We start from the raw sequence: 17,288 nt of genomic DNA on the forward strand, positions 1-17,288 counted from the left end.
AGCAAACTCATGGTTCCTAGTCGGATTTATTTCCGCTGCGTCAGGACGGGAACTCCAAGCCTCAGAGGGGACCTGCCACACCCCTTGAGGCACTGTGAGTCAAATTTTCATGTAGGTACAGCATTCTGATTATGAATTAATTGGACTGAAGTTGGAAGAATTTATAAATAGATTATTCTCAAATCCTTTCTTCTGAAAACCTAATCTTCACATAGTATTTACATTAAAAAATTTGGCTATGAGGAGTTCGTGCTGTGGCATAGCCGGTTGTGTTAAGAACCCAGCTAGTATCCATGAGGATGCAGGTTCCATCCCTGGCCTTGCTCAGTGGGTTAAGGATCCTGACTTGCAGCAAGCTGTGGTGTAAATTGCAGATGTGTCTCCCATCCACTGTGGCACTAGCTGTGACTGTGGCTGTGGCCCTAGGCTGGAAACTTCCATATGCCACAGGTGTGGCTATAAAAAGAAAAATAAATACATAAAATAAAAATTTGGCTATGGATTAAATAACTATAAAATTCTCAGATGTGTACTTGATATTGATTCAACATTCATATGATTTTTATTGAAATATGACAGTGTTTTACCTTAATAAGAAAAAAACAGGTGGAGATGAAAATAGGAATAAAGATCCATTGAACACAATTTGGAATAATGACTTTTGGAAGTCAAAGTTATAAGTTCAGTTCTTATGTGTTATATTACAAGCAACAAAGGGAAATGTCCCAAATATTATTCTAATATTTAAAGTATCTGAAAATGATGTTATTGTTCATACAACATTGAGGGAATTTTAAGTGTATGTCAGAAAAATTTCTAAAACTTTGATATATAAGTACCTGGTATGATATATAATTTTTAAAAACAAACATCCAAACTATCCTAGGATAAGGTGAACTTTAGTGGTCAAAGCACCTTACTTTAAAACTCCAGAGTTTAGTTACAAATATTTAATAATAGAAATATATGAGCTGATAACTCATTTAAAATAAAAAGATGTGAGGTTACTACATGTATCTTGCTTTCCCCAAAATCTAACTGTAATATCTTTATGGTTAAAGAAAAAGTTAAAGAAAAACACTACTGTATCATGTACTCTCAGGTAAAATTTGGAATGTCCGTCTTAAAGGACATAAAATTGAAAATGCATTAAGTAAATTGCAAATGAATGTAGGGACTGTTCAGACGTCAGTGACTGGACCTAAAATCTACATCATCCAGCCGCATGATGTCGCTGTATACCACAAAGTCTTGTCAATGTTTGCAATGTACTGATTATCAAAAACTAAAGGAGGAAGCTCCATTTTGTCACCGCCCCAGAGAAGACGAAAACGGTAAGGAGATAAAATATTGAAAATATGAAGTAAAAAAAAAAAAAAAGCTAAGATTTTAAAGTAAAGTGAGAGAGATAGGAAAGGTGTGCATTTGCGATGCTGTTTTCCGGGAGAGGTGGCCAGGGAGCCCGGCGCCTGCTGCTCCCGCTTCTGTTTCTCGCAGCCTGGGAGGCCGGAAGCAGCCAGATCCACTACTCGGTCCCCGAAGAGGCCAAACACGGCACCTTCGTGGGCCGCATCGCTCAGGACCTGGGGCTGGAGCTGGCGGAGCTGGTGCCACGCCTGTTCCGGATGGCGTCCAAAGGCGGCGGGGACCTTCTGGAGGTAAATCTGCAGAATGGCATTTTGTTTGTGAATTCTCGGATCGACCGGGAGGAGCTGTGTGGTCAGAGCGCGGAATGTTATATCTACCTGGAGGTGATCGTGGAGCGGCCGCTGCAGGTGTTCCACGTGGAGGTGGAGGTGAAGGACATTAACGATAACCCACCGGTTTTTAGAGCCAAAGAACAAAGATTCTTTATTCCTGAATCTAGACTGCTGGATTCGCATTTCCCGATAGAGGGCGCTGCTGATGCAGACATTGGGATCAATGCTTTTCTAACGTACACCCTCAGCCCCAGTGATTATTTCGCTTTAGATGTACAGGCAAATGACGAAATGAGTAAGTCACTGTCTCTTGAATTGAAGAAGTTTTTGGATAGAGAAGAAACACCCGAATTTCGTTTATTATTGACAGCCACTGACGGGGGCAAACCAGAGCTGGAAGGTACAGTTCAGCTGCTGATCACGGTGCTCGACGTTAATGATAACGCCCCATTGTTTGCCCAGGCCGTGTACAGAGTACACTTACTAGAGACTACAGCAAATGGAACATTAGTGACCGCATTAAATGCCTCTGACGCTGACGAAGGTGTAAATGGCGAAATTATCTTTTCCTTTGTCAACGATGTGCCTCTTAACATTAAAAAAACCTTCAAAATAGATTCCACCTCAGGGGAAATTAGGTTAATTGGTAGACTGGATTATGAAGAAACAAAATCCTACGAAATTCAAGTAAAAGCTGTTGACAAAGGAAGTCCTCCAATGTCAAATCACTGCAAGGTTTTAGTGAAAGTGCTGGATGTAAATGATAATGCTCCAGAAATGGCTGTCACATCCCTGTCTTTGCCGGTGAGAGAGGACTCTCCACCCAACACGGTCATCGCTTTCATCTCCTTGTCCGACCGAGACTCCGGCGTTAATGGGCAGATGACTTGTACCCTGACGCCTCATGTCCCCTTCAAGCTGGTGTCCACCTTCAAGAATTACTATTCGCTGGTGCTGGACGGCACCTTGGACCGCGAGAGCGTGGCGAGCTACGAGCTGGTGGTGACCGCGCGGGACGGCGGCTCGCCTTCGCTGTGGGCCACGGCCAGCGTGTCGGTGGAGGTGGGCGACGTGAACGACAACGCGCCGGTGTTCGCGCAGCCCGAGTACACGGTGTTCGTGAAGGAGAACAACGCGCCCGGCTGCCACATCTTCACGGTGTCGGCGCGCGACGCGGACGCGCAGGAGAACGCGCGGGTGGCCTACTCGCTGGTGGAGCGGCGGGTGGGCGAGCGCGCGCTGTCGAGCTACGTGTCGGTGCACGCGGAGAGCGGCAAGGTGTTCGCGCTGCAGCCGCTGGACCGCGAGGAGCTGGAGCTGCTGCAGGTCGGGGTGAGCGCGCGCGACGCGGGCGCGCCGCCTCTGGGCAGCAACGTGACGCTGCAGGTGTTCGTGCTGGACGAGAACGACAACGCGCCGGCGCTGCTGCCGCCGCCGCCGCCGTCGCCTTGGGCGCCGCCCGGGTGGCCCGGGGGCGCGGGCGGCGGGGCGGGCGTGGTGAGCCAGCGGGTGGCGCGGTGGGTGGGCGCGGGCCAGGTGGTGGCGAAGGTGCGCGCGGTGGACGCGGACTCGGGCTACAACGCGTGGCTGTCGTACGAGCTGCAGGAGGCGGCGTCGGGGGCGGCGTCGGGGGGCGCGCGGAGCGCGTTCCGCGTGGGGCTGTACACGGGCGAGATCAGCACGACGCGCGCCCTGGACGAGGCGGACGCGGCGCGCCAGCGCCTGCTGGTGCTGGTGAGGGACCACGGCGAGCCGGCGCTGACGGCCACGGCCACCGTGCTGCTGTGGCTGGAGGACGGCGGCCCGGCGCCCAAGGCGTCCTCGCGGCGGGTGGTGGGCCCCGCGGCGGCGGAGGCGGCGCTGGTGGACGTGCACGTGTACCTGGTGGTGGCGATCTGCGCGGTGTCGAGCCTGCTGGTGCTGACGCTGCTGGTGTACACGGCGCTGCGGTGCTCGGCGCCGCGCGGCGAGGGCGCGTGCGTGCCCGGGCAGGCGCGGCTGGTGTGCTCGAGCGCAGTGGGCAGCTGGTCTTCGTCTCCGCGGCGGCGGCGGCGGCAGCGGCAGCGGCAGCGGGTGTGCTCTGGGGAGGGGCCGCCCAAGGCCGACCTCATGGCCTTCAGCCCCAGCCTTTCTCCAGGTGTGAACATGTCAGAAGGAAATGAACATCCAGAAACAAATTCGGATCTTTCTGGTAAGGTAAGTTCAACTTTAAAGCTTTGGCTTTATTTATGTTTTTAAAATTTTACTTACCTAACCATTTTTTTCAAAAGTCACTTTAAAAGACGTATTCAAAGTGTTCAGTAAAATCAAAACATCTTGCCGTTTATTGTAGGTATTAAAAATTTTTATATAATGATTTTTATTGTAGATATTTATTCTATTAGTCACAGCTGCATCTTGAATGGAACTTGGACTCAAACCACCACCAAAGAAACTCATGTAGGAACAATCTGTCATATTCCTTGGTTCACATAGCATGATACTTTTGAAAGAATACTGAAGTAGTAAGTAGTTTTGATCATACTTTACACAGAATCTTAACATAGTTAAATACGGTGACATTTTCAAGTTTATATCTTGCAACAAAACATCAAGTCCTGAAGAAAAAGTTATAGGCGACGTTACAGAAATTATCTTTCCCCTAAGGTTTTTTAAGTTTCAAAGTGGGCAATTAAAAATTGTTTTGGAGTTCCCGTCGTGGCGCAGTGGTTAACGAATCCGACTAGGAACCCATGAGGTTGCGGGTTCGGTCCCTGCCCTTGCTCAGTGGGTTAACGATCCAGCGTTGCCGTGAGCTGTGGTGTAGGTTGCAGACGCGGCTCGGATCCCGCGTTGCTGTGGCTCTGGCGTAGGCCAGTGGCTACAGCTCCGATTCAACCCTTAGCCTGGGAACCTCCATATGCCGCGGAAGCGGCCCAAGAAATAGCAAAAAGACAAAAAAAAAATTGTTTTAAGAGAAAGTAATATGCATAGGGTGATATTTTAATTTTTATGTTAAATTATATAACTCTTTCTTTCTTGTGGTGATCAGTTTGCTGATGCCAACGACTTTGAGTCTCCTACTTCTAGAAATGTGGAATGAATTTGTTATTATAGGATCTGCTTAGAAAACACTTACTGAGCCCCTTCCATTTACTCACAAATGTTCTAAAACCCTTTACTTTCATCTCTCTCAACCTTTCCAGTAACTCTGTGAAGTGCATACTTTAGCCGCACTTTATGGATGAAGGCACTGAGGCTCAGACGAAGTGCAGTATTTTTACTAAGTTTCCTGCAAGTTTCCCAAGAATATCCAGAACTTGCTTGTTTTAATGCACTTCGTTTCCTTTCATAAAATATTTAAGGTAGCTTACAATGGGAGAAATTTGGAAAAGCAAATGTTTAAAAGCCAAATTAAAAGATCAAGAGGAGTGTGAACAATTTATCAAAAAAATTAATCATAGGCTGAGTGCACATCCTAATACCTTCCTGGAAGTAACTAAATATAAAAAATGGGAATAAAAGGAAATCCTCTATACCAGTTCTTCAAGAGAGGAAAAAAAAACTTCTCTTCCTGGAGTTCCCGTCGTTGGCGCAGTGGTTAACGAATCCGACTGAGAACCATGAGGTTGCGGGTTCAATCCCTGCCCTTGCTCAGTGGGTTAACGATCTGGCGTTGCCGTGAGCTGTGGTGTAGGTCACAGACGCGGCTCGAATCCTGCGTTGCTGTGGCTCTGGCGTAGGCTGGTGGCTACAGCTCCGATTAGACCCCTAGCCTGGGAACCTCCATATGCCACGGAAGCGGCCCAAGAAACAGCAAAAAGACAAAACAAAACAAACAAACAAAAAAACAAAAAAACTTCTCTTCCTGCTGTAAATTCAAAGAGTGGATTCCTGCTCATTATGTCAGGGCTTAACGATATACTGAACAGCGTGTTTGATAGCATTTTTGCAAAACCACCTAAACATACTTGTTATAAATATTATTATATTTGCCTGTCATCAAATCAAGAGCATAATGTTAAACTTTACTTCCTGTTTAATTCTGAAGTTACACATGTATTAAATAAACATATTTTTTGTTTACAAACATTCAAATAAAAATACAGAAAAAGTCCGATGAAAGCCCTCTTGTGAAAACATTCTATAGGAAATTAGTATAATTTGCTAAATTTCCAGAGATTTGAAGTGATATAGAGCTGTTGCTTGGAGTGTTGCAAGAAATAAGCCGTGAGCATGTTTCTGTAACTTTCAAACATTAATTTCTGTACCACCCCGCCTTTTGGAGTTAGGTTGTCAAGAAAAGTTTCCGGTTCCTTTAAATATGAGATCAACTTTGCAAGATTATCAAATTGGGAAAGGTAAATTAAAGAGTCACAAAATAATTTCTCTTCCTCGATTCGCATTGCTATATCTCCATGTGTAAGCCTAGGAGTTCTTCTAGGGACACTCAATATATTTAATCATCGATTCATTTCACAAGCACGCATGGAGAGCCTGCTACATACTAAGCCCTACTGTAGAAGCTACGACTCAGCAATAGTGAAACAAGATAGGCAAGGTCCTTGGCTTCAAGGGGACCACACTGCAGCCTATTGAAATAGAAATTATACTATGAAAAGACTTTGATGTAGTGTAATACTGCCTTTTAGTTTTCTTTGTCTAACCAAGCTGTCTATAAGGGAGGATCTCATTCTATTCGTGACTTTTTAAAGATTGGCAACATAGGAGTTCCCTGGTGGCCTAGTGGTTGGGGATCCAGCATTGTCACTGCTGTGGCTCAGGTTACTGCTACAGCTGAGGATTGATCTCTGGCCCAGGAATTTCCACGTGCCACGGGTGTGGCTGAAAAAAAAGGTAACATAATGCTGACTATTACAAGCCAGTTTTCTGGAAACAAAGAAGATATGGGCTTTCCTTCTTTATGCAAATTGCACTCAGAAAACTTATGTGTAATTCTCATTGCTCCAACTAAAGAAAATATAATGAAGTAGGTGGAGATTGCTCTGGAAAGGGTAATTAAAATGATAAAAAAAAATTAGGAGGGATAGAGGAAATTATATTTTGTTTTGCTTTCTTTTTTGACCGTACCCATGACACGCAGAAGTTCTCAGGCCAGCAAAAGAACCTGAGCCACAGCAATGACCAGAGACACAACAGTGACAACACCAGGTCCTTAACCTACTAAGCCACTAGGGAACTCCAGAAACTAAGTTTTGAGGCCAAAGAAAATCATAAGCAGTATTGAGAAGGTAAACATACACTTCTTCTAGCAAGCCAAAAAGAACTTGTTAGAGGCTGGCATTTGAAGCTAGAATGGCACGACTTGTTTCTTTAGGAATTTATATAGGTTGAAAAATCAATTTTTTAACAATACTTCACTAAGAGGTCAACAGTAAGATTACTAATGGAACTGGATGTCATTTGATGAATACCAATAGCCTATTAAATTTGGCCTGAAGAAATTCAGGCATGCCTTCCCACAGCTACACTGGGATCACTGTCAAAACAAAATTTTAGATTAACGCATTTTGAATCTAAGAACAACCAAACATTTCTTCCTGTATTATGATTATCGTTGCAAAGGTTAAGACTTTTCTGGGTTCGTTGAAGGTATAATATCAGATATTAGTTAATGATCACTAAACCAAAAAAGAAGTGGGTTTAAGATTCCAAAGCAGAGTTCAGCTTGTGGCTCAGCACCTTACGAATCGGACTAGTATCCATGAGGATGCGGATTGATTCCTGGCCTTGCTCAGTGGGTTAAGGAGCTAGTGTTGCCATGAGTTGTGGTATATAGTTCAGCAGCGGTAGCACTGATTCCACCCCTAGCCTGGGAATTTCTATGTGCCACACATGCAGCCCTAAAAACAAACAAAAAAAAGCAAAAAAAATTTGCAAAACTTGAAGAATGATTTTTTTAAATGAAAAGATACTTCTGGAATGGAGGAAAAGATAATTGTGGAGGGGTATAGTTAATATTTATTTTAATATAATTATGAATGGATTTTCCATTGATAGTATGTATTCTTGTGCTACTCAGAATCTTTGTGTGCCAACTTTCAATAGTTTTGTCTTCCTTTACAAGATTTTTCCAGAAAATGTATTACTTCTTCCCTCCTTTATAAAGATGTCCCTGTTGCCTTGTTTTTCTACTTTTCTCCTGTACTTTGCTATGATTAATATGTTATTCATTCATACTTTAGTATTGATAAAACAGAATAATAAAGTGTTGTGGAAATATTATTCTTTGGTACTTATTTCATAGTATGTTTACAATCCAGATTAGTCATTCATTAAGGAAATTTACTTATTTATTTATTTTCATTGAAGTATAGTTGATTTACAATGTTGTACCAATTTCTGCTGTACAGCAAAGTGACACACATATACATGCCAAGAGACTGTCCATGGTTCCCTATGGTAGGACTTCATTGCTTATCCATTCTAATAAGCTTGGCAATAGCTTGCCTCTACTAACCCCCAACTCCCAGTCTATCTCCCTCCCTCCCTTGGCAACCACAAGTCTGTTCTCTATGTCTGTGGGTCTCTTTCTGTTCTGTAGATAGGTGCGTTTGTGCCATATTTTAGATTCAGTGTATAAGTGATATCATATTGTATTTGCCTTTTTCTTTATAACTTATTTAACTTAGCATGGTAATCTCTAATTGCATCTATGTTGCTGCAACTGGCATTATTTCATTCTTTTTTGTGGCTGAGTAGTATTCCATTGTATACATATACCACGTCTTCTTAATCTGTTCATTTGTTGATGGATATTTAGGTTGCTTCCCTGTCTTTGCTATTGTGAATAGTGCTGCTATAAACAAAGGGGTGCATATACCTTTTTGAATTATAGTTTTGTTTGGATGTATGCCCAGGAGTGGGATTGCTAGATCACACGGTAGTTTTTGTTTGTTTGTTTTTTAGGGCCATACCCGTGGCATATGGAAGTTTCCAGGCTAGGGGTCCAATTGGAGCTGTAGCTGCCAGCCTATGCCACAGCAATGCCAGATCTGAGCCATGTCTGTGACCCAAACCACAGCTCATAGCAATGCTGGATCCTTAACCCAGTGAGAGAGGCCAGGGATCAAACCCACATCCTCATAGATACTAGTCAGGCTCATTACCACTGAGCCATGATGGGAACTCCTCATATGGTAGTTCTAGGTTTAGTTTTCTGAGGAACCTCCTTACTGTTTTCTGTAGTGGTTATACCAATTTATATCATTTAGGAAGTTTACTGACTTAAAAAAGATTATAGCCTCAAAAGCTTAAGTTATATATAGTGACATCTTACCAGATTATACTCATTGTTTTGCAGTTGGATTAGTTTTGGTTAATATTAATTATCCATTAAAATTGGCAGCTTCACACCTTTGTTGCCCATCTGAAAAAAAAAAAAAGAAAAGAAAACTAAGCAAAAATCATTAGGCTGTCAATACTGAAAATACTGAAAATCATCCATGAGGATGCAAGATTGATTCCTGGCCTTGCTCAGTGGGTTAAGGATCCAGCATTGCCATGAGCTGTGGTGTAGTTTGCAGATGCGGCTCAGATCTGGCATGGTTGTGGCTGTAGCGTAGGCTTGGCAGCTACAGCTCCGATTCGACTCCTAGCCTGGGAACCTCCATATGCCGCGGGTGCGGCCCTCAAAAGATAAATAAATAAATAAATAAAGTTACCTTGGTATGATGCTACCAATGTAATTTCATTTGTAGGGGAATATTATATCTACATTGCTTAAAATACAAGGGAGAACACTGTGGAGGACTCCTTGATACACTCCTTCTTTTTTGGAAAACTTCCTTCCTGAGATTAGAATTATAATTCTAGTTTCTAGTATAACAATAAGTAATTAGAAAAGTTAGGTGTCACAAAATATCTTTGAGACTTTTGGTCAGTCAAGGATACAAGTAAATGAGGCTGAGAAATAGTTTATTCTGGTAGCCGCTATCAATATTTCTCTTCTCCTTCTGATAACATTGGAGGATCTCACTTCCCTGCTACTTTGAGCTGTGATTTTCTTTGATCAATGAAATGTGAATGAGGTATATCACTTCCAAGTAGAAATAGGTAGTTGCCAGTGCAAGACTTGTCTTCGGCTGGCTTTTCTTGTTGCAGCAATTATGGAGGTAAAGGCTGATGTTGAGATGCCACAAGATCAAAGCATTCTGGGATGTGACGCCAACATGTGGAGAAAGGCTGTTCTAGGCAGTCTCCTGTAACCACAGAGAACCTTGCAGGAGTCAGAAATAAAATTATGTTTATTTTAAAGATGGAATGGGAATCGTCAGTATACAGCATCCTGGTCATTATGGTTCCACTGCCATTAAGCTAATGGGAACAGAATAAGTGTTAAGAGGAGAGTGTTACAACAGGTAGTGTACAAGTCATAGGAGAACATTATTAAGGACCTTTTCACGAAGGTATCTGACCATTAAGTGGATTAGATAATTTGGATTCCACAGAAGGATTATTGTGTAGTGATTTCTTTTTCTTTTATATTAAAAGTAAGGAGTTCCCGTCATGGCTCAGTGGTAATGAGCCTGACTAGTAACCATGAGGATGCGGGTTTGATCCCTGGCCTTGCTCAATAGGTTAAGGATCCACCGTTGCCGTGAGCTGTGGGGTAGGTCACAGCCGAGGCTTGGATCTGGCATTGCTGTGGCTGTGGCATAGGCTGGCAGCTGTAGCTCCAATTGGACCCCATAGCCTGGGAATTTCCATATGGCCACACGTGCAGCCCTAAAAAAGGAAAATAAATAAATAAATAAAATAAAAAATAAAAAGAGAAGAAAAATAGTAAGCTGAATTGAAAATGTTTTAGGCATTTCTTCTCTTCCTCCTCCTCTTCCTCCTCCTCCTCTCCCTCCCCTCCCCCTTCCCCCTCCTCCTTTTTCTTCCTTTTCTTTCTCTTCTTCTCTAGCATCCATTTCCCCTTCTTGTTTTTTTTTTTTTTCTTTTTGGGACTTTGTTGTAGTGTTGCCGAAGGGTTGGATGAAAATTTTTCTAGAATGAATGCTCAGACACATAAATCCTAGGGAACTGAGTTTGCTTTGGTAAGTGCAAAGGGTATAATGTTAGCAATGGATACTATATGAGTTTTGTAGTGCTGCTGCAACAAATTACTACAAACCTGGGGGCTTGAAACAACAAAAATTTATTCTCGTAGTTCTGTAAGACAGAAGTCCAACAGCAAAGTGTTGGCAGGGCCATGTTCCTTCTAAAGGCTCTAGGGGAGAATTCTTCCTTGCCCCTTCCAGCTTCTGGTGGCTCCTGGGATTACTTGACTTATTGGAGCATATCTCCAATTTCTGCCCCCGTCTTCACATTACCCTCTTTCATGTGTCTCTGGGTAGCTTCTCTTTTCTTGTCTCTTATAAGGACACCTGTCATTGAATGCGTGGCCCACCCAAATATAAGATGATACCAGGGTTAAAGTTACCTTAATTATATCTGCAAAGATCTCTATGCCAAATAAGGACACATTTTAATGTTCTGAGTAGATATATCTTTTGGGGCTGTTATTCCAACCACTACACATACAAAAAGATGTCAAGCTTAGTGTTATTTGTTGAGCATGGCTTCTCTGTGTCCTTTCCCCATTGATGGAAATGTGCTTGGATTTCTGGCAGTGTTACTCTGTCTCTCTGAGGGAGGGAGAAAGAGACATCCTAGGGCCTTAGAAACCTTAAATAACAGCAGAATGTGCCTCACACCTTCAGACACGTCATCCTAAAGATCCAGCAAAATTACCTTATAGGACTGCAAAAACTCCCTTAGGCAAACCTGGAGCTAAGATATGGATTCTAGGCATAATTCTTTAATATGTTAGCAGGAGCCAATATGTGACCACTGAATATTAAAAAAAAAAAACCCTACAGGGTATTACAAACATGCATTTGCCTTGCAACCATGTAATGATATGATGGCCAGTCTGTCACTATGTGACAGTTTAAACTCCAGGAGAACCTGGGTGCAGGAGTCCTTGCACTGACCTTCACAGGAACCACGCCCCTCATTTCAAGGCTGCACGATACAGGCATGCCTGATTTCATTTCCTGGCTTCAGGAAGGAGTAGGCGACCCATGTCAGGCCAATGCGAGAACCATCACAACTATCGACTGGCTAAAGGAAAGCCATGCCATCTAAACTGGATCAATGGATGTGATATTCTAAGATTATTGCTGGGACTATTAGGAAAAGGGCACTTTTTGCTGAGAATCACTAAATGTAGTCTGAAAATAGGTAGCCTAAAAGCTACTTTGGCCATTTTGCCATCACATGTAAAAGTATTATAAATGTGGAGCTATTTTTCTTATAGCATTATTAAAATGTCTATATGCACCTCTTCTGAAACTAGTAAATAAGTGTCCATTTCCGTGTATAAGACAGTAAGTGATGCTCTGCTTTTTTCAATTAGGTCAGTTTACTTGGGGTTCATTGTTAGAGTGTGATTAAAATAAGTACACACTTTACAGATGGTGTGAATACGTATCTTAAGGTAATTGACTCAAGTGAGAAATTAGCATTGGTTTTCAGTGCTGAGAGGAAAAGCTGGTTTTTATTTAGCAAGGATTTTTCTTTTCTTTTGTGGACACTGTAAATCTTGCAATTAATTTTGTTTTCCTCTTTGCTAAAAACAAAGTTTGTGACCTCCTTATAGTAACTGAAAATAACTTTTATGCATTTGAACACTGACCTACCTTCATTCTCTTTCATCTCTATGTCATCTTTATCCTGTTTTCATAGTTTATGTGTGAAAGGACAGCCAAGATTTTTTTTTTTGCTTTTTAGGGCTGCACCCACAGCATATGAAAGTTCCCCAGGCTAGGGGTCGAATAGGAGCTACAGCTGCTGGTAGCTGCTGTACAGCTACAGTCTGCAGGGTACACCATAGCTCGTGGCAATGCTGGATCCTTAACCCATTCAGTGAGGCCAGGGATCAAACCTGCATCCTCATGGTTACTAGTCGGGTTTGTTACTGCTGAGCCATAATGGAAACTACCAGCCAAGAATTATTAAAATAAGATACTCTCAAATAATTAACATTAAAAAGAGGTGAATTGTACTGTTCTTGAATGAAAATCCAAATGTAGTAGAAAAGAGAAAACTCTTAATTAAGAATACATTATCTAATCAGGAACAAATTATTGATTAATGTCCAAACCTCGGCAAACAGTTCAGAAAACAAAATGAAATCACAAAAAAACCAACCATGGAATATGTAAATATACATACATTTTCTTTTTTTGTGTTTTTAGGGTTGCACCTGCAGCACATGGAAGTTCCCAGGCTAGGCCAGGGATCGAACCTGCATCCTCATGGATACTAGTCAGGACTTGCTGAGCCACAACGGGAACTCCTATGAATATATTTTCAATTGACTAAAATACTCTTTGATTCCTATGTGCTTTATTTGAAGAAACGGAAAAAAAGAAACAAAAATTCTGTTTTATATGAAAGAATTGAAAGCAGAATCTCAGAGATATTTTCACACCCATGCTCATAACAGCACATTTTACAACAGCTAAGAGATGGTAGCAGCCCAAATGTCCATGGACAGATGAATGAATAGATACATATATCAGAATATTATTCAGCCTTAAAAAAGTAAAGAAATCAGGAGTTCCTGTTGTGGCTCAGTGGTAATGAATGAAACTAGGACCCATGAGGATGCAGGTTGGATCCCTTACCCTTCTCAGTGGGTTGAGAATCTGGTGTTGCTACAAGCTTGGGTGTGTGGCATATGCCAGCAGCTGAAACTCTGATTGGACCTCTAGCCTGGAACTTCCATATGCCAAGAGTGTAGCCTCAAAAAGACAAAAAAAAGTAAAATCCACTACATGCTATCACAAACAAGTATGGGAGATTCCATTTATTGAGGTTCCTTGAACAGTCAACTTCATAGAAACAGGAAGCAGAATGGTGGTTATAGCCATGTGTTGTGGTGCCATTAAAGGGGAGTTGTTTTTTTAATGGGTGTAGGGGTTCATGTTTGCAAGATGAAAGGTTCTGAACATAGGTTTCACAAAAACGTGAATATACTTAACATACTAAATTGTATACTTAAAAGTGGACAAGATAGTAAATTTTGTTATTTTAATACAGTAGAAAGGTGAAATGATATATTTCGAGTTTAAAATAGGCATTTTTCCTAAATGAAAGCCGCTAGTAAACTTAGACAATTGTTTAGTTTCAAATCTACAGGGGAAATAGTAGAGCCTACATTTTGGCCACATGGTGTCGCTGTCTACCACAGTGTATTCTCCTGGAGGCAAAATACCCAGAGCCCTATTGTCACTCCAGAGATGAGGAACAATAAGAGAAGCAGCAGGACTTAAGCAGAGACTAGAGGACGATATTTAAAATTTTGCAAGACATGATATTTTAATTTGATCAACTCACCGAGGATTGGTAATGGTGTCTCCTAAGAGTAGGGACGGGGAGGTCCGGCGTCTGCTACTCTCGCTTCTGCTCCTCGCAGCCTGGGAGGCCGGAAGCAGCCAGATCCACTACTCGGTCCAGGAAGAAGCCAAACACGGCACCTTCGTGGGCCGCATCGCCCAGGACCTGGGGCTGGAGCTGGCGGAGCTGGTGCCGCGCCTGTTCCGGATGGCGTCCAAAGGCGGCGGGGACCTTCTGGAGGTAAACCTGCAGAATGGCATTTTGTTTGTGAATTCTCGGATCGACCGGGAGGAGCTGTGCGGGCGGAGCCTGGAGTGCAGCATCCACCTGGAGGTGATCGTGGAGCGGCCGCTGCAGGTGTTCCACGTGGAGGTGGAGGTGAAGGACATTAACGACAATCCGCCAATATTTCCAAGGGCAGTAAAGATTATCCGGTTTCACGAATCCAGACTGCTTGACTCTCGGTTTCCACTAGAGGGCGCCTCGGATGCAGATATCGGTGTAAACGCCCTTCTCTCCTACAAGCTCAGCTCCAGTGAGTTTTTCTTTCTAGATATACAGACAAATGATGAACTAAGCCAGTCTTTGTCTCTTGTACTGAGGAAATCTCTGGACAGAGAGGAAACTGCCGAGATTAATTTGTTACTGGTAGCTACTGATGGGGGGAAACCTGAGCTCACGGGCACTGTTCAACTGCTTATTAAGGTATTAGATGTGAATGACAACGAACCTACTTTTGACCAATCAGTTTACAAAGTACAGCTGTTAGAGAACATCGCAAACGGAACGTTGGTGATTAAATTAAATTCTTCTGATGCAGATGAGGGATCCAACAGTGAGATTGTGTATTCATTTAGTGGCGATGTGTCACCCAATACAAAGACCAAGTTCAAAATAGATCCTGGCTCAGGGGAAATCAGAACCCAGGGACAATTAGATTATGAAGAAATGAAATCCTATGAGATTCAAGTTATTGCTTATGACAATGGAAATCCATCCATGACTGGCCACTGTAAAATTTCCGTAAAACTTGTGGACATCAATGATAACACACCAGAAGTCTCAATCACGTCTCTTTCACTTCCCATCAGAGAGGATGCTGAGTTGGGTACCGTCATTGCCCTCATGAAGGTGTCTGACCTAGACTCTGGTGTCAATGGAGAGGTTACCTGCACCCTGACTCATCATGTGCCCTTCAAGCTGGTGTCCACCTTCAAGAATTACTATTCGCTGGTGCTGGACGGCACCTTGGACCGCGAGAGCGTGGCGAGCTACGAGCTGGTGGTGACCGCGCGGGACGGCGGCTCGCCTTCGCTGTGGGCCACGGCCAGCGTGTCGGTGGAGGTGGGCGACGTGAACGACAACGCGCCGGTGTTCGCGCAGCCCGAGTACACGGTGTTCGTGAAGGAGAACAACGCGCCCGGCTGCCACATCTTCACGGTGTCGGCGCGCGACGCGGACGCGCAGGAGAACGCGCGGGTGGCCTACTCGCTGGTGGAGCGGCGGGTGGGCGAGCGCGCGCTGTCGAGCTACGTGTCGGTGCACGCGGAGAGCGGCAAGGTGTTCGCGCTGCAGCCGCTGGACCGCGAGGAGCTGGAGCTGCTGCAGGTCGGGGTGAGCGCGCGCGACGCGGGCGCGCCGCCTCTGGGCAGCAACGTGACGCTGCAGGTGTTCGTGCTGGACGAGAACGACAACGCGCCGGCGCTGCTGCCGCCGCCGCCGCCGTCGCCTTGGGCGCCGCCCGGGTGGCCCGGGGGCGCGGGCGGCGGGGCGGGCGTGGTGAGCCAGCGGGTGGCGCGGTGGGTGGGCGCGGGCCAGGTGGTGGCGAAGGTGCGCGCGGTGGACGCGGACTCGGGCTACAACGCGTGGCTGTCGTACGAGCTGCAGGAGGCGGCGTCGGGGGCGGCGTCGGGGGGCGCGCGGAGCGCGTTCCGCGTGGGGCTGTACACGGGCGAGATCAGCACGACGCGCGCCCTGGACGAGGCGGACGCGGCGCGCCAGCGCCTGCTGGTGCTGGTGAGGGACCACGGCGAGCCGGCGCTGACGGCCACGGCCACCGTGCTGCTGTGGCTGGAGGACGGCGGCCCGGCGCCCAAGGCGTCCTCGCGGCGGGTGGTGGGCCCCGCGGCGGCGGAGGCGGCGCTGGTGGACGTGCACGTGTACCTGGTGGTGGCGATCTGCGCGGTGTCGAGCCTGCTGGTGCTGACGCTGCTGGTGTACACTGCGCTGCGGTGCTCGGCGCCGCGCGGCGAGGGCGCGTGCGTGCCGGGGCAGGCGCGGCTGGTGTGCTCGAGCGCGGTGGGCAGCTGGTCTTCGTCTCCGCGGCGGCAGCGGCGGCAGCGGCAGCAGCAGGTGTGCTCTGGGGAGGGGCCGCCCAAGGCCGACCTCATGGCCTTCAGCCCCAGCCTGCCTCAAGGTCCAGGCTCAGCAGAAGAAAGACAACTCTCAGAAGCAGAACAATTAGGAAAGGTGAGCTTAAAATTTTTTTTCTATTCTAAATATATGCTATCTTCTTTGTCTCAATGATTCTGTTAAAATTATTTTGATTCATAGCTCTGCCTTTATTTTATATCGTTATCCTATTGTGCAATGTATGGTATCAGAGATCAATTTCTTGTATTGAGAACAATTTGAATTGTTTTCTTACTTTTACATATGGGATTTTCCATAATTAGATCTCGCCATGAATAATAGGATTAAAGGATTGAAGAACACTTCAGCAAAATTTGAAAACTTTTACTTATTTTTTCTCAAATTAAAAAATACACTTGGGGAATTCCCATCATAACTCGGCGGTTAAAGAATCTGAGTAGCATCCTTGAGCACACAGGTTTGATTCCTGGCCTCGCTCAGTGGATTAAGGAACTGGCATTACTGTGAGCTGTGGTGTAGGTCCCAGATGCAGCTCGAATCCTGAGTTGTGCCTGTGATGTTGGCCGGCAGCTGTAGCTTGGATTGGACCCCTAGCCTGGGAACCTCCATATACCGCGAGTGCGGTCCTAATAAGAAAACAAACAATTGGAAAAAATTTAGAGTATGATTATGGAATATATATGTTCAGTTTACATCATTCTTACATTCTGTCAAAATCTGTTGGAAATTTCCTAAATTATTCTTTCAATCAGGAATTCATTCGGAGTTCGCATCGTGGCTCAGTGGTTAACGAATCCGATTAGGAACCATGAGGTTGAAGGTTCG

At 44.8% G+C, this 17,288-nt stretch overlaps 2 protein-coding genes across 2 annotated transcripts; both read left to right on the top strand.

Annotated features, from left to right (window-relative positions):
• Positions 1-1,228: 1,228 nt before the first annotated feature.
• On the top strand, positions 1,229-11,834 carry LOC125124730 (protocadherin alpha-1-like). The gene is given in 4 exon segments (XM_047774745.1): positions 1,229-1,334; positions 1,418-1,504; positions 1,507-3,896; positions 11,637-11,834. Coding segments are annotated over 4 exon segments (2,781 nt in total).
• Positions 11,835-14,102: 2,268 nt separating this feature from the next.
• On the top strand, positions 14,103-16,616 carry LOC125124731 (protocadherin alpha-2-like). The gene has a single exon (XM_047774747.1). It carries the CDS (start codon positions 14,103-14,105, stop codon positions 16,614-16,616), a length of 2,514 nt encoding a protein of 837 aa, XP_047630703.1.
• The last annotated feature ends 672 nt before the right edge of the window (positions 16,617-17,288 follow it).

The sequence above is a fragment of the Phacochoerus africanus genome, chromosome 4 (genome assembly GCF_016906955.1).
Source record: "Phacochoerus africanus isolate WHEZ1 chromosome 4, ROS_Pafr_v1, whole genome shotgun sequence".
NCBI lineage: Eukaryota > Metazoa > Chordata > Mammalia > Artiodactyla > Suidae > Phacochoerus > Phacochoerus africanus.